At 37.6% G+C, this 23,334-nt stretch overlaps 7 protein-coding genes and 1 pseudogene across 10 annotated transcripts; 5 read left to right on the forward strand and 3 right to left on the reverse strand.

The window, feature by feature from the left end:
• The first annotated feature begins 298 nt into the window (after positions 1-298).
• On the forward strand, positions 299-3,678 carry LOC119988397 (multiple myeloma tumor-associated protein 2 homolog). Its single transcript, XM_038833417.1, has 4 exons — positions 299-448; positions 980-1,069; positions 2,211-2,478; positions 3,201-3,678. The coding sequence occupies exons 1-4, from the start codon at positions 406-408 to the stop codon at positions 3,469-3,471; spliced, it is 672 nt and encodes a 223-aa protein (XP_038689345.1). The 5' UTR covers positions 299-405; the 3' UTR covers positions 3,472-3,678.
• A 788-nt stretch (positions 3,679-4,466) lies between these two features.
• Positions 4,467-8,203, forward strand: LOC119988389 (vesicle-associated membrane protein 727). Of its 3 annotated transcripts, none has more exons than XM_038833410.1 (6): positions 4,467-4,566; positions 5,203-5,423; positions 5,509-5,704; positions 5,788-5,908; positions 7,700-7,762; positions 7,857-8,080. In XM_038833410.1, exons 2-6 carry the CDS (start codon positions 5,234-5,236, stop codon positions 7,998-8,000), a joined length of 714 nt encoding a protein of 237 aa, XP_038689338.1. In that variant the 5' UTR covers positions 4,467-4,566; positions 5,203-5,233; the 3' UTR covers positions 8,001-8,080. The 3 variants fall into 3 exon arrangements, with proteins under 3 accessions (XP_038689338.1, XP_038689339.1, XP_038689340.1); XM_038833411.1 differs by lacking the exon at positions 4,467-4,566 and adding an exon at positions 4,613-4,782; XM_038833412.1 differs by lacking the exon at positions 4,467-4,566 and having other exon boundaries at positions 5,234-5,423; positions 7,857-8,203.
• Positions 8,204-8,798: 595 nt separating this feature from the next.
• On the forward strand, positions 8,799-11,362 carry LOC119988589. Its single transcript, XM_038833673.1, has 4 exons — positions 8,799-9,771; positions 10,348-10,502; positions 10,642-10,897; positions 11,096-11,362. Exons 1-3 carry the CDS (start codon positions 9,180-9,182, stop codon positions 10,894-10,896), a joined length of 1,002 nt encoding a protein of 333 aa, XP_038689601.1. The 5' UTR covers positions 8,799-9,179; the 3' UTR covers position 10,897; positions 11,096-11,362.
• Positions 11,363-11,808: 446 nt separating this feature from the next.
• LOC119988565 (ribonuclease H2 subunit A-like) lies at positions 11,809-15,285 on the forward strand. Its single transcript, XM_038833647.1, has 8 exons — positions 11,809-12,021; positions 12,110-12,181; positions 12,958-13,081; positions 13,166-13,253; positions 13,883-14,020; positions 14,109-14,196; positions 14,292-14,412; positions 14,980-15,285. The coding sequence occupies exons 1-8, from the start codon at positions 11,937-11,939 to the stop codon at positions 15,155-15,157; spliced, it is 894 nt and encodes a 297-aa protein (XP_038689575.1). The 5' UTR covers positions 11,809-11,936; the 3' UTR covers positions 15,158-15,285.
• Positions 15,286-15,420: 135 nt separating this feature from the next.
• LOC119988567 lies at positions 15,421-16,400 on the reverse strand. Of its 2 annotated transcripts, none has more exons than XM_038833649.1 (2): positions 15,998-16,400; positions 15,421-15,867 (listed from the first exon to the last, which is right to left on the reverse strand). In XM_038833649.1, the coding sequence occupies exons 1-2, from the start codon at positions 16,049-16,051 to the stop codon at positions 15,484-15,486; spliced, it is 438 nt and encodes a 145-aa protein (XP_038689577.1). In that variant the 5' UTR covers positions 16,052-16,400; the 3' UTR covers positions 15,421-15,483. The 2 variants fall into 2 exon arrangements, with proteins under 2 accessions (XP_038689577.1, XP_038689576.1); XM_038833648.1 differs by having other exon boundaries at positions 15,421-15,878; positions 15,998-16,372.
• A 173-nt stretch (positions 16,401-16,573) lies between these two features.
• LOC119988028 lies at positions 16,574-18,585 on the forward strand (annotated as a pseudogene).
• Positions 18,586-19,089: 504 nt separating this feature from the next.
• Positions 19,090-19,979, reverse strand: LOC119988683 (ferredoxin-1, chloroplastic-like). Its single transcript, XM_038833816.1, has 2 exons — positions 19,820-19,979; positions 19,090-19,718 (listed from the first exon to the last, which is right to left on the reverse strand). Exons 1-2 carry the CDS (start codon positions 19,946-19,948, stop codon positions 19,224-19,226), a joined length of 624 nt encoding a protein of 207 aa, XP_038689744.1. The 5' UTR covers positions 19,949-19,979; the 3' UTR covers positions 19,090-19,223.
• Positions 19,980-20,723: 744 nt separating this feature from the next.
• Positions 20,724-23,258, reverse strand: LOC119988314 (ferredoxin, root R-B1-like). Its single transcript, XM_038833302.1, has 2 exons — positions 23,121-23,258; positions 20,724-21,498 (listed from the first exon to the last, which is right to left on the reverse strand). Exon 2 carries the CDS (start codon positions 21,488-21,490, stop codon positions 21,014-21,016), a length of 477 nt encoding a protein of 158 aa, XP_038689230.1. The 5' UTR covers positions 21,491-21,498; positions 23,121-23,258; the 3' UTR covers positions 20,724-21,013.
• Between the last annotated feature and the right edge of the window lie 76 nt (positions 23,259-23,334).

Raw genomic sequence — 23,334 nt, forward strand, 5'->3', positions numbered from 1 at the left:
TGACAATAGCTTAAGGTCGAGACATTGGAGTCGATGTTGAGATGACATGAGATGCAAGCATGTCGAGTAGAAATCAAAGTAGTCGGTTGTTTAGGAAGGCCGAGCAGGAAGTCCATGATGTTATACAATAAACATTAAAGTGTTAAACAATATGGAGAAAGTGTAAATCAAGTAATTAGCCCTTCCAATAAAAGAAAAAGTAAATTTACGGGGTTAAATGTTAATAAAGTGCAAAAATAGGGGCAGCACTGAAATTTTAGTTTCTAAAAGAATTAGACAAATAAACCCCCCATAGGCCATAGCCGCAGGTTAAATTCTTCTGAGTTCCATTCCTTTCTCCGAATCCAAACAGAAACAGAGGCCAGAAAAAGATATTAGAGGAGGAGAAGAAAAGGAGAAACAAACATGTATCATCCAACTCGTGGCGGAGTTCGCGGTGGCCGCGATCGTAAGCTCTCCCTCCTTCTCCTCTATTTTTTTTTTATTTTATATATCTATATATACCTAATCCTTTGTTATATATGCACGTGTATACGTTGTGCTTATCATGATTACTTGTCTGAGTCGATTAATTTAGGTTCGTGATACATCTAGATCGTATGTTCTGTGTTGACATACTTCCGTGGATTGCTGGTTTGATCGAAATTTTAGTCAAACCCTAATTGATGAGGAAACCTAGTTTATCTGAATTGACAGAACTGGAATTTGTAACTCTAGATTGGCATGATTTTAAATTTTGGGGATTATGAATCGAGAGAATTTTCAGTTTGTCTTTGGAGGGTTGATTTTGAATGGAGGTTAACATGGGTTAAACAACAAGTTTTGAATACTATATATGCTTTTGTATGCTAATTTCACATTTATTGAGCTGATCTAGAAGTTGGATCTTGTATGTATTCAAATGTTTTTGTTGTTTACCTAACTGGTTTGCCTTGGATAATCATGATTAATGTATATGTGGTTGCTTTATGATGTGCAGAATTTAGTTGGGATGATGTCAAGGTTGATAAGCATCGAGAGAATTATATTGGTCACAGTATCAAGGCTTCTGTTGGAAGATGGCAGAAAGGTAATGCTTATTATATCTTTCATCATGGAAACAATGGAGTAGTTTTGTTTTGTTTTGTCATGTTTACTCTGGAATTTTTAAGTGGCCTCCCAAGGGACTAGTGTTCTCCATAACAAGGTAATATTTTAATATTTTGACTTCTGCGCCCCCTCTTCTGGAAGAACTATTTGATCAAATGTATTCCCTGAACAACTGTTGTGTGTGTACATATATGCACACATGCAAACATACATACATTGACTTATATATTCCTTTATTGAATAACTTAGATGGAATTCTTTGTTGTTTTGGTCTTATCCTCTGATGTTCTTTTAGGTAATATGCAATCCTTTGTGCTGGGAATTGTAAATATGCATTTTAAAAAATTTCTGATTTCTTAATTTTTGATATCATTGACTTAGGATTGTGGTAGCTGGTTTTTTTGGCTCAGTCCTTTAAATGATATAATGGAGTATAATTGTGGTGGGTGTCTGTCTATTTGAACATGAGGTTGATAGGATTGTTCATTATTGTAGTTCGTAGATTACAATAAAACACCTGGTCATCATCATCATCAAAACCTCAATGAAAACTGATATTTTGTGAAAATTAAAGTCAAAGGAAAATTTTCATTACTGGTTAATCATGAATCTTTATCACTGTTTGAATGATTGGATATGCTATATTCAGTTCCATTTTATAGTACGGGGTTCGGTGATATGAGATTAAATGTTTGGGGAAGACCTCTTAATTTCTTAATTTCTAGATTTCTGATCTCAAAAAGTTGCTACAAGGTAAAAGATTTGGAGCATGTGTACTCCAGTGAATATATAATGTTATTGGCATAGTAAACTGTGTCTGAGGTTGGATCTTTGAAATTAAGTTATTTCCTCTTTGCAAATTCTATCTTGACTCTTGAGGATTATATCAAACAGTTAGAACCGAAATTCATTGTTTCCCATGCATTTCTTCTACTTCCTTGGAAATTATTGAATACATCAAGTCTTTTAACCTTTTGTATGTTATAGACTTTCTGAATGAATTTGTTTATTTGCACTACCATATTTTGTGAAGCGTGTATTTTGAGAAGGCAGAACATTTTGTCTTTTCATGTGTGATCATATTTTGACTAAAATTATCTCAACTTTGTAATTTTCATCAGGGAAGGATCTACACTGGTACACTAGGGATAAGAATTCTAAGGGTTCAGATGCCGACGCTCTTAAAGAAGAGATAAAAAGAGTCAAGGAAGAGGAAGAACAAATGATGAGGGAGGCTCTTGGCTTAGCGCCTAAGCGTTCTACCCGACCACAAGGTAATCGACTTGATAAGCACGAGTTTTCAGAGCTTGTAAAGCGCAGCTCTACTGCAGAGGATGTGGGTGAAGGGCATTCTGAAGCAGCAAGGGTGGATGGTCTTGGTTTCTCAAGGTATGAATAAAATAGAAAAGAATATAACCTGCTGTGGTGTCTTTTCCCTGGCAGTCCCATACAATATGCGTTGGTTGTATATGTAATGTTGCAATGGAGTTTTGTCCTCTTAAGTAAGATAACAAGATGAGTTTTGTTTACCATGAACTGTATGTAACATTATCACTTAACAAAAATCTATAGGGACTAGGGAGCAGTTTCATAAATTGTTGATATTGGGCTTGGGATCTTATTTATTTTTATTCCTTTGATGGAGAAATTTAATCTATTAGTCATGCCTCTAAAAAATTGTTTTTGGAGGCCATGGGACAACAGAACTTGGCTAGGATATTAGAAATACAATTCAAGTGTTTAAGTTTCCTCTGAGTGCCTTTATTGAAAGTCCTGATTTTCTTGGGAACACCTAATTAGGGACATAAATCTGAACTGCTACACTTTTGGCTATTTTAAGAGACGTCATGCGCCCAAGGAGATTGATTAGGTTGATAGTGTGTTTGCTAGTTCTATACTGCTGTCCTATTGGTGAATCTGATTCTGGAGAGGAAGTGGAGTTGAGTCCGTCTCAAACATTTCACCTTCTCAGTCTCATGATTAGATATTTAGATTTGCCTTACAAACAGCCTATGGATGCCTATCTTACTTTCCATTGTGGCTTCTCCTGTTTTAATACTTTCATTTTAATTGTTGTGTTTTAACATTCTATGATTTGAATATTACTGCAGAATGCCCCGTCCTTGGGAAGACCCAAGTACTATTCAATCTGGTACATCAGAAGTTTCACCGACCATGCTAAAGCCATATATGGCACCCAGCTCCTCACCAGGAAATGCTGAAAAAGATGAGTTGAAGGATGAGAGCCTGCAAAAGAAAAGGAGGCGGGAAGAGAAGAAACGAGATAAGCATGAAAGGCATGAGAAGCGGCATTCTCGTGATTCAGATGACAAGAGAAAGCGCAGGAAAGATACGGAGAAAAGAAGACACGATTCGGATTAGGATTAAACATGTTATCACTGCTGCGCTTTATCTCGACCGACAATGTCACTGTACCCATTTATTTGAGACTTTTGTCATATAAGGTGATTGCAAGGAAAGTGAGGTTCTATGTATGAAACTTGTTTTGTGTGAAACTACTATGGTAGTTCATTGGTTGTGACTCGTTACAATGAGTATATTAGAATTCTCATATGCGTATTAACTTTACCCATTTCTCTCCTTTTTATTTGGAATTTTTTAAAAAAAGGAGAAAAATCTCAACGGTTTAAGCAGCTGGCCCGGTAATAATTTTCGTGGTCCCCTTGAATGGGGCCTCCAAAAAGCCCAAGAAGGAATCCAAACCGGTCTACTTTGGTAATTAAATTCAAATATCAAGGGCAATACCGGAAATGTATCCCCCAATATCCATATCCATTATTAATTATTTTTCTCATATTCGATCAACCTTTTATTTGTTGCTTTGCTTTGCTGTGGAATCGATGAGATAATCTCCGTTTCTCAGAGTTCTAGAGAGGAAGAAGAAGGTGGCTGCGGATGGGGAAATGGCCGGTTTACTGCTTCGACACTCTCGCCGATGTGTCATTAACAGTACAATTGCTTTCTCTGTTCAATTTTTTTTCTCTCCTATTCAAACTGTTGCTATTAATTTTGTACACCAACGTGTAACAAATAATGCTTTTATTTGAAGATTAAGGTGATATTAAATTGAATAATGTTTGAGACTCTAAAAAAAGATCCAAAAACCTTCATTTAATATGGAGTGTTTGGTATTAAATGAGTCTTATATGTCTTTTTTTAATCAATGATTATTTTAATGTTGCATGATTTGAATATTTTTGAGTGTTTTTTTAATTAATGGATAATTTAATGTATTTGGGGGTTTTTGGATCACATTTTTTGGTGTTTAGCATTATCCTATTAAATAATATATAATAATAAAAAAACGACAGAGATAGAAATTAAAATAAAAGGTGACTTGTGAAAGTTTCCATCTCCGTATATCAAATCAAAGTATCAAACGAGCTTTTGAGAAACATTTCTCTGGTCTCTCGTCCACGTCGCTCCAGACTCCCACACGCAGCACCCTAATTTCAGGTTCTCTCTCTTTCCACAGTTTGCTTAGCTTGCTAACCTTCCATGTTAACCTCATTATTTTCGATCTTCAAAGTAAAATCAATACTCGTTTTTCTTTGCCCTTCGATAACACAATTCCTTACTAGATCAATTAAAATGGCGGTTCTATTCTGTTAACTGGTTCGGAAGAATCGACGAATTTTATTAAGCTGTTGTTTGGTTGCCGAGAGAACTTAGGTAAAGTTTGGAGAAATTGGGGCGTTTTGGTACTTTATTTTATCTGGAGCATGGATTATATTCATTGACTTGGTGGTCTATTTTTTTTTTTGTTTTTGTTCGGTTCTTGGATGACCAGAATTGCAGATTTTGATTTTCTGCTTCTTCGTTCGTTTTGTCTGGGCAGTCATAACGGATCATAGAGTTACTTTTATGAGTGTGCAGCAATATGCATTAATTCGAGTTACTTTCTTATGCAATCTTTTTTCTTAAGAAAATTCAAATATAAGTTTGTCTTTAACGTTTTGGTTGTCACTGAGCATCAGCTAAAGTACTTAGACTGGTTTTTTTGGGTCTGAATTTGTTGAATCCAGATTTTAGTGGTATGATTTTGTACAATTGATAGATTGGTACTGAGGGACTGGGGGTCATTTTCTGCAGGTTGTGGAAAATCTGAACTCATAAATTGGAGATGAATCAGAAAGGACTGATTTATAGCTTTGTTGCGAAAGGAACGGTTGTTTTGGCAGAGCACACATCATATTCGGGGAACTTTAGCACCATTGCTGTACAATGCCTGCAGAAGCTGCCTCCAAATAGCAGCAAGTGCACATACTCATGTGATGGGCACACGTTCAACTTCCTCATTGACAGTGGATTTGGTACCATTTCTTGTGATCCGCTGATACCGAGATAATAGTTTTCGGATGGTGAACTGTGTGGTTGAAAATTTTTGTTGCTTCGCAGTGTTTCTCGTTGTTGCGGATGAATCCTCCGGGAGGGGTATGCCATTCGTGTTTCTTGAGCGAGTAAAAGACGATTTTAAGCAACGCTATGGAGCAAGCATCCAGGATGAGACACACCCCCTTGCTGATGGTGATGAAGATGATGATTTGTTTGGGGACAGATTTACCATTGCTTACAATCTAGACAGAGAATTTGGGTCTGTATGTTTTAATTATGTCGAGTTTAGTTATTGTGTATGCATATTTGGTGCTAGCTTGATGCTTTGCTTCCTCTTGATAGGCCCCGGCTTAAGGAGCACATGCAATATTGTATGAACCATCCAGAAGAAATCAGTAAGCTCTCCAAATTGAAGGCTCAAATCACTGAGGTCAAGGGGATCATGATGGACAATATTGAGAAGGTACGCTTTTCTTTGAATTGATTGTGGTGCAATACTGCAATGGCATTGCCTTGATGGGTGATGCTGTCATTAATTTTTTAGTTTTTTTACTAATATTACTGCAATTGTGGGTATATAATCTGAATTTTCTTGTTTCTTTCCGAAAGTCACTGTTAATTGGCATGCAGCTTTTAATTCCATTCTCTTCCTGCTGGTCTAGTGAATCTGAACTGTTAAAACTCCTCTAAGTCATCGACCCCAGTAAGGAATGTTACCAGGAGCACACGATATATCCATTTTTTCTTTCCTTTCGACAAACATTACAGTGAACATGTGGCTCAGTGTTAAAGTTGTTGGGTGCAGTAGAGATCACAGGTTCAATTCCTAAAAACAGCCTCTCCACATATTATGTGGAGGTAAGGTCTACGTATATTTTGCATGTCTCTGACCAGCCTATTGCGGGAGCCTTGTGCACGGGTTATGTTTACCTACCTTTTGACAAACATTGAATGATGGTTTGGCATATGAAGTTTATTATAGAATGTACAATCGCTGGAAAAAAATCTAGAATCATGATTGGGCATATCACCCTCCTATCAATGTCAGCCAAAACTACATGATCGTCCCTGTTCTTCTAACCTTTCCAATATGAACAACCTTGATATCCCCATGTTAGTACCGATTACAACAAAACATAGCAAGAATATATGGGTCTGAACATCAAAATTCGCGCATTTTCTGGCTGGCATTAAATTGTAAATTAGCGATAATGATGATAAATGCCGAGCAAAAAATAAATTGATTAGGTGATGGTGTAAAGTTGTCCATGAACGTTTGTCAAGGCTGAGCAAATAAGGAAAAAGAGGGATAAGTTTGTTAAATAAGAATATAGTCCTAAAATTAAATTGATTAGGTGATGGTGTGGCGATACCATAATGGTAGATTTTGGCTTCTATCCCACGACTGTGCATGCTTGAATGTTGTGGAGATTTCCTATCTTTTTTATGTGCTGATCGGATTTTACTCACACTCTATATACTTACGGACAACTTTTAGGGAAGACTCTGGGGTGTGAATTTAGTGCCATACTATAATTGAAGGCTGATAATGACTGTATTGAGTTAATGTAAGCTTGATTTATAGGATTTGAGAGAAGAAAAGGTGGTTCAAGGAGATGACTAGGGAAGGTTAGAGAGTCCTAGTGCAGTTTTGGCATTCCTTACTTATTTCGACGAAAAGCAGTATAAAAATGAGGAAAAGTAGACAGAAACAGGAAAAAATAAAGAAGCTAAAGCAGGCGTTAAAATTTGAAGCATTTAGGAATTCTCCCCTTTTGATGCATTAGATTGATGGAACAATATTTTTCACGAATCTAATTGCTAAGATATCATCTATGCTTCCTCAAGCATTTTGGAACTATCTTCTTTGAACTCATTTCTAGGAACATATTAAAAGGCATGTTAGAGTTTGAACCTTGGTGTTGTGGTAAATTTCTTCATTGCAACATACTACTTGTGCATCACATCTTTGCCCTTTCTTGACACCCTACAGACTACAGAGGTTGCAAGTCTTGTGTCCTGGTTTAGACATTTTTTATACCTACCATTGCTTCCAAACACTAATTAAATATGCATGTAACAAATTTAAGAAAAAGCTAAATTTGATGTTGTCTAGAAGTCATTGCTCTAAATTTTGCCCTTGGTAACAGATATATTCTTTCCATATGGTAAAAGAAGAAAGGGTTATGGAACATTGCTGCATGAGATTGTTGAACTAATCTAGGGAATAACAATGTTTCTTCACTGGGTGCAGGTTTTGGATCGTGGAGAGCGGATAGAACTTTTGGTGGACAAAACAGAAAACCTACAGTTTCAGGTACACAATATTTCCATTTGGTTGCGGTTGCAAAAATCTGAGAGCAATGAGTCGTACATAGTTAATACGGTTATTGTTTTTGTTTTAAATCCAGGCAGACAGCTTCCAGAGGCAGGGTAGGCAATTGCGACGAAAGATGTGGCTGCAGAATCTCCAAATGAAACTGATGGTTCTAGGAGGAATCATTGGCCTGATCGTGATAGTGTGGCTTATAGCTTGTCGAGGTTTCAAATGTTGAGCTGTTTTCTTGCTGAAGTGAGAAATTTAACAGCATTTTCCCTTTGAACTCTTTTAATTTTCTTCAGATGTCCAGACACTCCCTGTGTTTGGTTTCAAGACTGCTACCGTTACTGTAATTAGGATTCTACTACATCTGTAATTCTATAATTGAACCTCCTACTTCATAATATATATGGCCTAGGGACACATTAGGCCGGAACATTAATGGCGTGTCTGGATTGAGGGGAAGAAAATGGAGGGATTTGAAAGAAATTGGGGGAATTTTACATTAAATTTTTGTCTACATACTTTCTCCTCAAAATGGAGTTAACTGTAGAATTTTATAAATTGTTAAATTAATTTCTTTCATTAACGACTCTTATCTTCTTCAATCTAAACGCACCTTGTGTGGTGGGGCGCGGGTTCCATGATTATAAAAAGGTTGTCTTCAATAAATTATTGCCAAGTTGAATTGGCAACCATGATCTACTGATCTACAAAGAAATATTTGAGATGTGGATAAAGATGCAGTGGCCAGTGAGTGATGCATATGCTTATTGGAGAGGCCCAAAGCCAAAAATCATGGTGAACCACTGAGGTGGGCCACTCATGCCCACTGAGATCACTTATGGGCTCATAAGTAGGGTCAGATGGTATAAACCAGGCCCACGATATGGGGCCTTTTGCCCAATATCCAATGCGCAAACCACGTCACGAGCTAATCTCTCTCTTCAACGGCTATTTTATTTGCTTATTTCAAATCAATGGACAAGTATTTCAGCTTAATCTCTTCTGCTTTTGAAATTTTAATCGTGATTTTAGTCTCTTCTGTTGGTCATGGCGGATTGGGTTAAATCAATATCACGTAAAACGGTGCGTATAAAGAGCAGCAGATTATGATTCCTCTCAAAAACAGGGAAGGAGGAGAATATTTAATTTACCTAATCCCTCTCTCTCTGTCTCTCTGCAGATCATCCCATATCCACTGACAGTCACTGCGGGGCCTAGAACACAGAGCTTCCCATCTTTTTAACTCGTCATTGCTTTCAGTTTGTTTGGCTTTTCCCTTTCCTTCCTAACTAACGCACAATCTCCCTACGTTTCTTCCATTACACGCTTCACTTTACTGCATCTGAAATCTCACCACTTCTTCAATTCCGTTTTTTTCGTTGCGTTTCTGATACCCAATTCTTTATCCATGGGGAATTGCGTTGACAAGTCCAACCCTTCATCCACGGCCGAGATCGCTCCCTGTGATTTCGTCAAGACCTCTGAAACCAAAACCTCCGTTACTGTCAGATTGTATGGGTCTGCTACCAGTACTCTCACCGCCTACATCCGTTTCGCTCTCGTTTGCAAGGCGGTCACGGTCCGCTTCGTTCCCACCGGATCGACGACCATATTCGGTCCCGAGTTGCCGTTCTTGGAGGTCGGGTCCGATATTGTTTCCGGCCCGCGTGAGACGTTGATTCGGTATATTGATACGAAGTTCCCGCAGCCGCCGCAGTTGGTGGATAGTCTGGACGGGTTTGATGAACCGGTGACGTTGATCGCTAGGGCGCTGATGTTGCAGCACAGGAGTTTGTTGTGGCATTTGGAGAGGATGGTGAGGTGGGTGCTGGATCTGACGACACGTGGAGGGAAGAAGATTGTTGATCCGACGGTGGGGAGTCCGAGGATGGAGTTCAGGAAGTTTTGGAATAGCTACTCGAATTTGCTGGAGCTGATGCTTGAGCACGCTCAGATGGAGGAGAGAATTGTCTTCTCTATCCTGGATAAGGCTGATCGAGGTAAAAAGCTCTTAAAAACACGAACTTTATTTTCTGGGTTAGATGAAAACAGACCCCCCGATTAAGGATTTTTGTTTTGCTAAATCACAATAGAAATTGATGATAATTGCACCAGTTGTGTAGCTTAATTTATGAAAAAAAAATGCTGGTAAAGTGTAATTTGTTTGATTAAAATTGTTTATTTAATTATATCATCAATTACTGAAGAATAATTTGTTATGCAACAGATGCCATGGTATGAAAATCTGGATCCAATGGAAATTTGTTACTGGGGATATTTTTCCTTCTTTGTTTTTTTAGTAATTTTTGAGTAACTTTTTGAGAGATGATACTGACGAGTTAAAGAGATATACCTGCTGTTGGGTATCATGGCAATGTCTAGTGGTGATTACTTTTATTTATAAGTTCTTATCAGGAAGTGTGTTTGTCAATCATGAAGGATGAGAACTAGAAGAAATGTAACTGCTGTTAGTTATCATGGAAATGACTATATTGTGATTTGTAGTTTACGAATTCATATGCTTTATTTGTTGGAAAAGTGTAAAAATATGTAATTGATAATGATGATATATGTAGGAATATGCAAAGTGGCAAACGAGGAGCACGCAAGGGACCTACCCATCATGAATGGAATAAAAGAAGATATTAAGGCCATTGGAGTTCTGGACTCTGGTAGCGCCGCACGCCAAGAAGCTCTTTCTAACCTTTGTACTCGTCTCAAGTCATTACAGGTATATCCTCAACCAGCTCAACATTTCCTACATGCTCCCTCGTTGATACTTCTGATTTTATTTTATTTTTTTCTTTTCACTGTATTGTTTTGCTAGCCAAGATTCGGACTAATTTAGTCATTTGTGATTCTTTTGGTAGGAGCGTTGTAAAGAACACTTCAAGGAGGAGGAGAGAGATGTGTTGCCACTAATTGAAGCATTGGAGCTAAGCAAAGAGAAGCAGATGGGGGTTTTGGAGAAGTGTTTCGCTGTAATGCAACTCACTCACTCCCGTTTGTTCAGCTTTCTTGTGGAAGGGCTTCTACCTCTGGAGGCTATGCAGTACCTGGACTTGATAATAAGTTGCAGGGGCGAAGAGGAAGCAGCCTCTACACTTAACAAGATCTTCGAATAAGGTGCATAGTATTAGTCGGTTAATCTGACGATTCATTACGCGTGGTTGAACACCTATTATCAAGTTCAAAGGAACAGAATGTTTTTCTCTAGTCATTACAATGTCTTAAAGTATAGATACAGTTTCTTATGTTGCTTGCATCTGCTATGTATAGCTATCGATTCCATCTCACTGATGTATCGATGTTTGTAATGGACAGAACAAGGAACAGAGAGATTGATCGGCAGGCATTCAGTATGGTTGTACAGCTGTGGATCTATGAATGGTGAAGGATGGAAATAATTGCAGGATCCTCCATGTCGAATCTGTTGCAAATTTAGAAGACGTTACAGTTACACCGATGTCATACATTTTCATTGTTATTTAGACAAAACAGTATCATACAAAGATGTTCTCCCGCAATGTAAGAATTTGGTCACGACTGTGAGATTGTTCTCTCTTCTTGAAAAGATTGTCAGTTGAATCAGCTCCTTCTAATTACTGTCACATATGTGGCCGACCCTCTCTTGTTCATCCCAGTTTTAATTAGGATGATTGTTTTATAGCTTAATGGATTTGTATGTTATGAGTGGCTTGTAGACTAATGTGGAGGCCAATGTGTTTAGCCAATCCACATTTTTTGTAAGTGATTATGAGCTGCTTAATAAAATACCCATATTGTTGTACAATCATTTGGGTGGTCTCCAAACTATATGGACTCGAAAAATTTTAGACTCGGGAAATCACAAATTCGATTTCTGTCATGGAGTAATATATGTAACCACTTGTTGGATTTTTGTCTATTTAATATTTGGATGATGGGTGGAGTTTAAACTTTGAAGTGGAAACAAAAAGAGGAGTGCTTTTCTTCAATTAATTAATAATTCTTTACTTTTGTGAGGACTTTTTGGTAATTGACTCTCTCTCACTCACTGAGACTGGCGAGATGCTGGGATGCTGTGCAGCCAAATCCACGAAAACCTGCTCTCGAGTCTCGAAGCGAAACGTCACTTGGTTGGTTCTGGCGGGAAGGAGGAGGGGAGGCGACGAAAGTATTCAGAATGGGAACGGAACGGGCTCTACCCAAATGGGCATCGAAGCATTGCATCATGGGAATCGACGAGGCCGGACGTGGCCCCGTCTTAGGTTTCTTCTCTTCTTCACCCTATCATTCATGTTTTTTGGGGATTTATTTTCTCTCTTCTTCTTTGTGAACCTTTTCGTCTATTTTTAGGACCCATGGTGTATGGATGCTTGTACTGCGCTAGTTCCTACCAGAAGAAGCTGGAGACTTTAAATTTTGCAGGTTCAGATTATAATGCCTTTGTTCTTCGCATTTTTTTTTTGATTTGATTCTATCTGTGTTTCTTTGTTTTGCAACAAAATCTGTGATTTTTTTTCCTTTTCTTTTTCGCCCTTTTGCTAATTCGTAATCCAATTTGAGGCTGTAATAGATTATAGAATAGAGAATGGTTGATGGAGTTTCTACTGTAGAATGTGGGATTTAATAAATGCAGTGTGATGTATTTGATACTTATCCAAATTATGAGAAATGGAGATGAGTTTTGCAAAAGATTGAGAAATGGGAATATTTGTGATAGCGTTATGTGTGATTACTTGCAATATAAACCAACTTCCCATTGTCAATCAATTTTATTCTGAGTTTTTGCTTAAACTAAACCAGTCTATATCTTCGATAATTAGAACATCATAATAGCTGTCCAAAGATTTTGCGCTATCTCAACCTTCCCCTTGCAACTGACCAAGTACGATCTTGCTTTTCTTCATGTCCTCGTGTTTATGTACTGCCGTTTCTATTTCCTAATGGCATATCATGAGTTTTCTAGTTCTGTCTGAATTTATTTTTTGAAATTGTAACGTAATTTGTGAGGGAATCTGACCATTTCAGTTGAAATAATCTGGTAAATGCCTTCTTTTTGGTTACGGTCAAGATATATCTGGTTCCCTGAAGTTTGACGATACCTTCATATTCTAGAGCTTAATAACTTCAATTATGATCTCCTTTGTTACTTTTAATCATGTTTGTTACATGGCTTTCTGGTTTTTTCTTGTTGTATGCAGATTCAAAGACACTAAAAGAAGAGAAAAGAGAGGAATTATTTGAAAACTTGAAGGCTGATAATTCAATTGGCTGGGCTGTTGATGTCATAGACCCAAGGGAACTGTCAGCTAAAATGCTAAAGACGTTAGTAGAAATAATAGAATATCTTTTCAAGTTTGTTCAACTCTGCTTGTTCTAACATAATTGTCCTTAATTGTTTCTCAATAGGAACAAGATAAACCTAAATGAGATCTCACATGGTTCTGCAATGGGCCTGGTTAGTCGGGTGCTAGACATGGGAGTTCTTCTAACCGAGGTAAAAGTCTCTTTGTTGGAGGAGTTGCAGAGTTACTCATAAATAAACCGTTGGCTGTCTCAAGTTGACTAGTTATTTTGTCCATCCTTTAGACTGAGTAGTAACATAATAAATTTCATATCAGTTCGATGCCAAAAATCTGGATATAGTGAGAATCTGATTGGATTACCTGAGTTGTAGTTTGCGTTTGCATGTCCTCAGCGAATGTTATGCATCTTTGCAAGTCACTGATTAGGGCATAAATATTGTGTTCAAAATATCGTCCTTGAATGAAAATTTTCCTTTTTAATCAACTAAATGTACAGGGATCATACTATCATAGCATTAAAGTTTGTGAATCGTGAATGTTTTCTTCATCATCTTGTGCCATGCCACCTCTGCAAGGCGTATCTTTTGATCTGATTGGATGTTGTGGGTCTACTTGTGATGTTAAGAAGTCTTGTTATTTATTTATCTATGATAAATCCTATTCTAAACTTTCATTTAATGTTGTGCCTTTCAATTTTTTAGTCAATCTTCCCAATTGGATTACACAATCTTCATTTCATTTGAACCTCAATGGGCCAATTGGACACTGTTGATTATTGCTGCTATAGTAATGTTCGAAATTTGCAACTGCATATTTTCAGGTTTATGTGGATACGGTTGGAGATCCTGAGAAGTATAGATTAAAATTGTCTGAAAAATTTCCTTCGATTAAATTTGTCGTTGCAAAGAAGGCCGATAGTCTTTATCCAGTTGTGAGTGGAGCCAGTATAGTTGCAAAGGTAATAACCTCCACCTTTTCCAAATTCATCTTTGCCAAATGACGTCAGCGTGCCAATTCCCTTTTTATCTTTACCTTATACCATCCAGGTCACCAGAGATCGAGCCTTGCGAGACTGGGTGCCAGATGAAACGGCTGAAAACATAACGAGGAACTTTGGTTCTGGATACCCTGGAGGTGGGAAGTGCTTGAGCCTTTAATGAGAGCTATGAATTTTTTTCTGACATCTTGTTAGCTTTTAGGGTTATATAAAATTGTTTCTTTTGTCTCAGATCCTGAAACCAAGGCCTGGTTGGAACATCACAAACACTCAGTATTTGGATTTCCAACATTAGTCCGATTTAGTTGGGGTACATGCACCTCCTATTTTAAAGACGTTGCTCCAGTGTTGTGGTCAGTCCTCTTTTTATATTCCATCTCGATTTTTACATTTTTTATGTTCTTTGTTAGTCCCGTGAAGTTTTCTTTATGTTCTTCCAGTCTCCTAAATCAGAATATGTAAAGGAAAAACGCTTCTAGTGATTACAAGGTGAAGTAAATTTCTGTCTATATTAGCGGATTCTTATTACAAGGTAAGACAAAATTGAACTAATATACCACATGATAGCCATAAAATTAATATATAAACTGTTAGTATCTAGATAACTAGACTAGATCAAAGGTATCTTGATCGACTTTATCTAATTGTATATTTGTATTTATCAATATAAAATACAAAATGGAGTAGGGTGCTTTTGACTCGACTCTTGAGTGTATCTGAGTTTTTTTGTAGATGATGAATGATCTTTAGGATATTTCGTGCGCCTGCCATTGTTCCTTCAGTATTGTGCTATTCATGTACTCTCTTTCATCATGTCTGTCTTAGTCTCCATCATGGAAGCATATAGATAGACAGATGAATATAGATAATATATATTTGATCTATTATTATATATCCCGATTCATTTATCTATATTTCAGGGAGTCAAATGAAGCTGATGAAGATGATTCCAGTGCTAGTGGTCGCAAGCGGCAATTGAAATTAAGCAGTATTGGTTTCACCACATCAAAGAGAAAGAGTGAAGAAATTGAATCGAGTGGTAAGGGACGCTGCAAATTCTTCCAGATGCGTAAGCTTGAGCAAGTTTCTAACTTCTAAAACTTTTGAGTTTGATTATTTTGTTTAGTGCTTTGAATTTGCTATGTTCTTCACTATTATTACATGTGCAATTAAGATTAATGAACAGACAGAAGTTGCTTATATATGATCTAACTCCCCTGGTTAAATGCTGATGTAGTATTGTGCAGGCTTTTTGAATACCTTATGATTTGATACACACTGTGAACACATCACACTTACTGTATGCATTTCAGGAACCATTAGCCTTAACGACTATTCTTTAAACAAATAGAACCCGAAACAATCAAACAGAAATATAGGTTTTACATGTCATAGTAGCAAACAATAAATCTAAATAGTCTGACCTATATCTGGCATCCATATGCTATATGTAAATGTACTTTAAGAGAGACGAAGGTTGTGATAATCAAGATGGGAAGTCCTGGGCAGTTCTGGATGCAGTTGCCAGCACCACGGTGGTGTTTGCTATTACCACCAATAAGGGGGATAACTGCTCCTCCTTGAACATTAGGTGATCTGTGCCCACCGTTATTCCCACTCTCGTCGGGGCTGGTTGTCCCGGCACCATGTCCAGCTCCTCCGCCGGTTGTTCTGGCACCATGTCCAGCTCCTCTGCCAGCGCCATGAGCGAATTTGCTTCCGTGTATTATGTCTCTTCTGTGACTACCATCAATAACAGTATTGGTGGGGTGCTGTTCATGTATACTAGGATCTTTTTGATCAAGTTTCTGCAAGGAAACTATACATGGTGCTCTCAGTAAGCTCCACTCGCAATCTTTAAACTGTTTAAACCAGTTTCGATTCTTTGAAATAACATAAGTCATAAGGTCTATTATCAATTAAAAGGAGATTGTATACCTGAAGGCCAGTTCTTCCCAAGTAGTGAAGCAGAAGCAGCAGCAGCAGATACATACAGGAAGAAAATCAGGAAAAAGGCTTTGTAATCCATTCAAAGAGCTTGTAGACCTCATCCAATCCCCACTGTAAGTTGTTTTATGTGTATCAATGTCTCTCTCTCTTTGTTTCTATCTCTGCAAATATGTGTATATATAGCAGTGGTACTACCAGTAGAATCTTTGACAAAATTGGATAAGATCATGTTTTGTCTCACTTTTATCTCAGAATGATCCTTTATCAAATTAAGGAAAGAAAGATGCCCACTAATTCATGAACTGGCATCTTTTAGGTACATACCTTGGCCTCTCGTTGAAGTTAAGGTTGTGCCCACCTGTCTCTGCATCTGGGGCTCACACAATGACACAATATCCTCCTTTTTGCTTTTAACAAGTTATGAACAGACTCTTTTGAATGAATAGGGTTTGACAGATGGATGAGAATAATAAATATAGGAGGAGGAAGAGTAAACAAGTAATACACCTTTATATATATATATGTACATATATATTCATTTTCGTGGGTGACATTACCTTTTGCGTGGTGAGGTCTTATGGCCTGAATCCCCACAATTCATCTTCCTTTTCTTATTCACATCATGAGTGTATGTATGTATTGGTATGGTCGATATACACGCATGCGCATATCCATTTCAATCCCAATTCAAACTGATCTCATCAATACTCCACTCTTCCATATATAGTTTTTTATAACTGAGAAATGACCTAATTTAACATGTCCTTTGGACAGCTGTGGGCGTAAACTTTGGGTTAACAAATCTATGCGTGCAGAAAATTTTCACCTGCTAGCAGGGTATATCATGAGTTGAGACTCAGTACGGTAAAACTCATTAATAGACCGAAGCTCACTATCAAACTCACACGTTCAGGGCCTCCAGGCCAAAGCCCACGACAAGTGATCACCAAGAAATTACTAACAGCTAGATTCGAACCCTGGGCGCACAATCAACTGGAGCGCCTAATCAGGCAGAAGACCAACTGAGCCAGTTCACAGTGGTTCCACTCCTCTATACCAACACTCATGCATGTGTTTCACAGACCCCCAGTGTATTTCCATTCTCCACATCAAAAATCCCTCTGAGGTGAACACTGCCAAAGAACATACAAATATGGGTATGTCAATATGGGCTTATTATTTTGATTGCCCTTGTGGGCCTAATGAGAGGTGTAATCCAAACAGAATCACAAAACCATGTCTCACATAAACCCTAATTATCCTTTTCACCAGCTTCGCGCGAAAGACAGAGAATTCACTCTGTGAGATCTGATGGTACGATAAACATTGAACACTTACGTTTTCTTTCAATTGTTTGGATACCGAGCAACGGCTGAAGAAAGAAAATATATATATATTTTGAATTTTACGATCTTGTCATTTGGCGTCGGGAATTTTATGGTTTCTATTTGCGTTCTAATTAAGCGTGTTTGTGTTTTTGCTTTAGGCGCCGAAGAAGGACAAGGGTCCTGCCCCGTCGTCGAAGCCTGCGAAGTCTGGCGGAGGCAAACAAACAAAAGAAGAAGGTAAGGTTGTGCTAGCGTTTTTAATTTATATTGATTCTTTGATTAATCGGTTCAAATTGTTCGTCTTTAGTGTTTTTAGATGCCTATTTTATGATCACTTCTTGTTCCTCCGGAGTGGAACCAGGCAAAAAAATCTTGGGCTGGTTTTGGGAGCCACGCCCTCCTTTGAAATTTTTTTAGAACTATCTACTGAAAATATTTGGTTGCGAAGTGCTGTTTTAGTATGATCCATAGCTGAAAATGCTCTATAGTCGCTGTGGAAACAGGGAGTTTAGACTAGACGAATCGATCTCTCATTTGGATAATAGTTAATTGAACTTTTTATGTATTAATTCCAGACCCACTGAATTGACCATGAAAAGATATATAGTGTGTATAAGTTTGGGAGCAGTGCCCCCCTCCTTTAGCCCTGCAATGTTTATCTGAAGTTAATTGTATCAATCAGTAGCTTATATGCATAAGCTGCTTTTTTTATATGTTGTGTTGTGCAGAAATGGAGCAAGGGAAAGCAAAAGGAGAAGGTGAATGAACAACATGATTCTGTTTGATCAGGCAACCTATGACAAACTTCTCAGTGAAGTTCCAAAGTACAAGCTTGTTACTCCATCCATTTTGTCTGACAGATTGAGAGTATGCTCTCTTATCTACATTTCTTTTTCTCTATCTAGTCTTTGATTTTTCTTTAGTTCATTCTTGGGAGATAGCCATTTATTTTAACATCCTCGTTCTCTTGCCTTGATTGCAATTTCCAGATTAGTGGCTCACTGGCTCGCAGAGCAATCTAAGGGCTCTTATGGCCCGGAGGTTCGATTAGGATGATCTCTGCCCATTCAAGCGAGCAAATCTACACCAGGGCTACCAATACTTAGTTGGCTTAATTAAGTAGTGCCCCAAACGTAATAGTGGGAAGCTAAGCCTTGTCTTATTTTTTGTTTTTCCTTCCATCAACTATACATTTTGTTTGCCGAATGCTTGTTTATTTCTTTGCTATGATAGAAATATTTCTGTGCAGTAGTGCAATGTCAAAGTTCCTGCTTGATACTTGAGCCCAAGATGTTAGTTATATCCCCCTGTACCCTTTGTAGTGGTCTGATTAATGAAACAATTGGAACTATTGGTAGTTGTGGTTGCAGACCTCTTGACCACTCAATTAGTCGAAATGTGTAACCATATCTTATCCTCTAGCCTTACGTTTTGTTTTTTTTCCTTTTAATTATTATTATCGTTAAATTATTATTTTCACGAGGGAACCCACAGTTGATCTACTCGAATGGTAAATTCCGAGTCATGTGCAATGCCCGAAGGTTAAGTTCTCACATCAGAGTGAGTGTTAGAACTTATAATCTCCTACACAAATACGTTAAGAGGCAATCACATACACAAATATGCTGTTCAAACAATTAACTTACCCACATGAACCAATCAATGAACCAATGATTTTTTTGTTGGGGCCTTATGTCATTGCAGCTGCTGCAAAGTCTAAGATTGATTTGGAAAGAAAAGAACGCCACCATCTCAACCAGATTGAGAATATCAATTCAACCAATTTTGATGAAACTCTCTACATGGTAGAGAGTAACTGAAAGAGTTTTAGTTGAGAACAACCCATTACACAATAGACATCAAATTTAACAACAAAGAACCAATTTCTACCCTGAAAGTTCATCTTCCTTGTGGGTTTGAATCACAAGGTCTGATGTAGGGTATGCAGCACAGGTCAGCACAAAGCCTTCCTCCATCTGGTCATTATCTAAGAATGATTGATCAGATTGATCAACAGTTCCCGAAACAACTTTCCCAAGACAAGAAGAACAGGCCCCTGCCCTGCATGAGTAGGGCAGGTCTATTCCTGCCTCCTCTGCTGCATCAAGGATGTAAATATCTCCAGGTACTTCAAGCTCATACTTTACACCACCAGGTCCAATGAGCGTTACCTTGTAAGCTGCCATTGCAGACACTCGGAAGGAGGAGGAGGAGAAGGAGGAAGAATACTGCAACCCAAATGCTTTAGAGACATTCTTTACAGAACCCAATGAAGATGGGTTCTTGATCAAGGCACAGGATCTGCTCAAGTTGAGACCTTTGGAACTGCTTGGAGCAGCTGCTTTGAGCAAGCAAGATGTTGAAACTGTCAGACTTGACATCTGCAAAAGAAACCAGTATATAGAGTCAGAAAAATTGTGAGAAAGTAAAATTTAGGGAATGTTAGAGACTAGTTTTCATCAGTTTTGACAAGAAATCTTACAGTGAAATTGTATGGGAGAGATAGAGAGAGCTGGGTCTGTGCCTTGCTTGTTGAGAGAGTGTGGTGTGGGAGAGAAGTGAGCTGAAATGAACCTAATCTGATGGATATATCTAGAGCTCTTTGAACCATTGGTTGGTTTGTGTTGCAACAGTTAAAGATCATCGTGGCTTGGCTGCCAACCACACAACACTAGTGGTACCATTTAATATCTACAACATTTTCTTTTGAAAAAGAAAAATGGAGGGGAAGTTCTGACTTCTTGTGCTTGCTTCACTCTTTTTGCTGAGGGAGATTAATGTTTTCATAGGCTCTAGATATTAGTAACTTATTCAGAAATCAGGTGGGGCATGTAAGATTGTAAACTCATCCACAAATGCTAAGTCACAAACTAAAAGTAAAGGGTGTAAATAAACACCATCGCCAAATAAACACCATCGCCATAATTCCTTCCAAAATTATGTTAAATTATAATTTTTAAAATGTTGTTTTATGGGTTTTTTTTCCCGACAAATGACATGTCAAGAATTCAGGATTTAATAGTTAGGCCTTAGTGTCTATGATTTAGGGATTTATTCAAAAAAAATCGAATCGAGAATTTGAGATTTGAAATTTATGATTTTTTTTAAAAAATATATTATATTCTAATATAATGAACACCGAAAATACTTTTTTTTAGAACACCGAAAAATACTTAATAACATATTTTAAACCATAATTTAATATAATTTTACAGAGAAAAAGAATAGATGAAAGAATTATATATAGCCTCCCATCCCCTATGTATGTAAATATGTCCGGTGGGCCTTACGGGAAAAAGTCTTAAGCCTAGTTGACTACAAGTTATGGGCTCAAGTCCACCCCAACTTACGTTTACAAAACAAAAAAAATGAACATAACGACGCCGTATAAAAGCTTGGCTCAAGCTCAACTTATACTCCATATTGTTTTTACCAAACAAAGCACCTGAAAGTAAAACCCTAAAATGCATGACCATTTGCAATGTTGTGAGGATTCCATTTGTCAATCAAACTATTCAAGCTTCTATTTGTCAATCAAACAAACTAAATGCAGACATGGCTACAAACACCTTAGTATCTTAAAGAAACAACAGTACCATATAGGTATAGCTCTCCCAATCTCCCATAGATATGGAGGTTTTTCAGTCACAAAGCTCAGCTACACTCATTGGATTCTTTAGTATAGTTCACCTTCCTTGTGGGTGTGAATCTCACAGTCTGATTGAGGGTATGAGACACAGGTCAGAACATACCCTTTCTCCATCTGGTTTTCGTCTAAGAATGACCCATCAGACTGATCCACTGATCCTGAAACAATTTTCCCAGCACAAGTAGAGCAGGCTCCTGCCCTGCATGAGTATGGCAGATCCAGTCCTGCCTTTTCAGCTGAGTCAAGGATGTATTCATCATCAGGCGCATCGAATATATTTTCTTCACCGTCTGGTCCAATGAGTTTAACTTTGTAAACTGCCATTGCATAGACTCTGAAGGAGGAAGAATACTTCAAGCCAAATGCTTTTGATACACTCTTCACCGAACCCAACAAACATGGATTCTTAATTACAGCACAGGATTTGCTCAGGCTTGGACCTTTTGATCTTTTGCTTGGGGGTGCTTTGAGAAAGCAAGATGTTGGAATTGTCACGGTTGACATCTTTACACCTGAACAAAAATGAGAAAACTTTTCATCATAAAAGTCATTGGGTTAAGCAATTGTGAGCCCCAAACATTGAAAAAAGAAGACGCTTTCAAAGGAACATCTGGTTCATTCACAAGAGCGCCATAATCGTAGACCCATCAAATCATGGTTTGATGTATAATTTGATAAAAAAAAAATGTAGAGCAATTCAAAGCAGGATACAATCACAAGAGGAAGTGCGGACCAGAAGTTCAAAACAATACCACAATTATGTCAGGATAGAGGTGAGAGAAAAAAAAAATACGAGCCAATGAACCAGACAATTGTAAATAATACAACTCAAAGAAACAGGGCAACAATGGACTCAAAGAAATCTTGTCAATGATGGACAGTTGTGACAGTTGTAACAATTGTAGGGGAAGCACAATACAACTCACTGACATGAGTGAAAAATATGTGAATTTGGTAGGACCTTCTCGGGTTGTTATAGATATGAACTATGATACAAACGAATGAAAACGGGGAAAGAAGTACTACAAGAAAATTATCCTCAAAATATCATAAAAGGTTTACTAACAAACAATGAACATGTGCTTAGTAAGAATTCCAAAAAGAATGAGGCAAACTTAAGCATAAACTTTCATGATTGGAAACTCCTCTACCGAGAAAAAGTGACAACCTAACACTTCCAATCATCATAATGTTCATCTCAAGCCTTTCGAAAATGAAGAACTGGAAAAAACCAGCCATAAAAAAGACGAGAAGCGCCAATATTAGCTTTTCCAAATGAAGGCAAACCAGATTACGATCCTAGATTGCAGTTTATAAGGTACAGTGAATTTTGGAACTCCATGTAAAAGAGGCCATTACATATTTATTAACCTCGTAACATATCCTTTTCCCTCTATTAGCATTACTGAAAATAAAAACACTTCAAGAATGAAACATTACCATATCAAATATGAGGAACACAAAGCAAACCCAGAAGGGCCAGAACTGCTCATTATCACTGGGATTAAAAAACAAAACAAACAGAATATGCAGAAACATTCTTCGTTTTTATATTTTTTTACGGGTAGATGATAAATTTCACCAAAAGAGCACCAAGAAGGTGCTGCGACAAATGTTAAAACATATTATGATATTATCATAAATCTAAAAATTCCATGAGAGCCATCATGGAAACAAAAAAAAAAACACACAACATTGATCTCCTGAACCATTTTGTAAGCAGTTCTCCCTTACTAGTCACAAAATTGTGCTGATATATTACCATTTACCAGAATAACGCTATCTATAATCCAAGACAAAATTTCCTGATTACAATACAAATGATACATGACACTTTGATCATGGACTAGGAAATAATGGGACAATCTTATGAAAATAAAAGGAACAATCCAGTAAGAATACAACAAAATAGAGAAAACCCAGAAATAATCATATGAATCAGAGCCTTGTGATCGAGAAAAAAAGAGCAAGATTATTTTCGCGAGTCAAACGAACCCCACAAATCACTGGCAAAAGCAACACAAATCACAATTATTTTAGACCAGAATGAAAAAAAAAAAAACAGAAACAAATAAATTACTAATTAAAGCAAGAAGAAAAATGTCATAATTTCTACGAGATCAAGAAGACGTACAGCGAGAGACAGATTGAGAAAGAAAACTGGAAGCAAAAAAAGGGGTTGGTGAGCGGAGACTTCAAAGAGTGCTTCCTCTGTTGAGACTGAGAAGGGGAAGACTAGGGACTGAGCCTTCTCGTATTGGAAAGTGACGCTTCTCACACGTGTGATTACAATTTTACACAATAAAAGTACGAAAATATCCTCATATTCATCTTTTCGTAGGAACGAA

This window comes from Tripterygium wilfordii, chromosome 21 (assembly GCF_013401445.1).
Source record: "Tripterygium wilfordii isolate XIE 37 chromosome 21, ASM1340144v1, whole genome shotgun sequence".
Classification (NCBI taxonomy): domain Eukaryota; kingdom Viridiplantae; phylum Streptophyta; class Magnoliopsida; order Celastrales; family Celastraceae; genus Tripterygium; species Tripterygium wilfordii.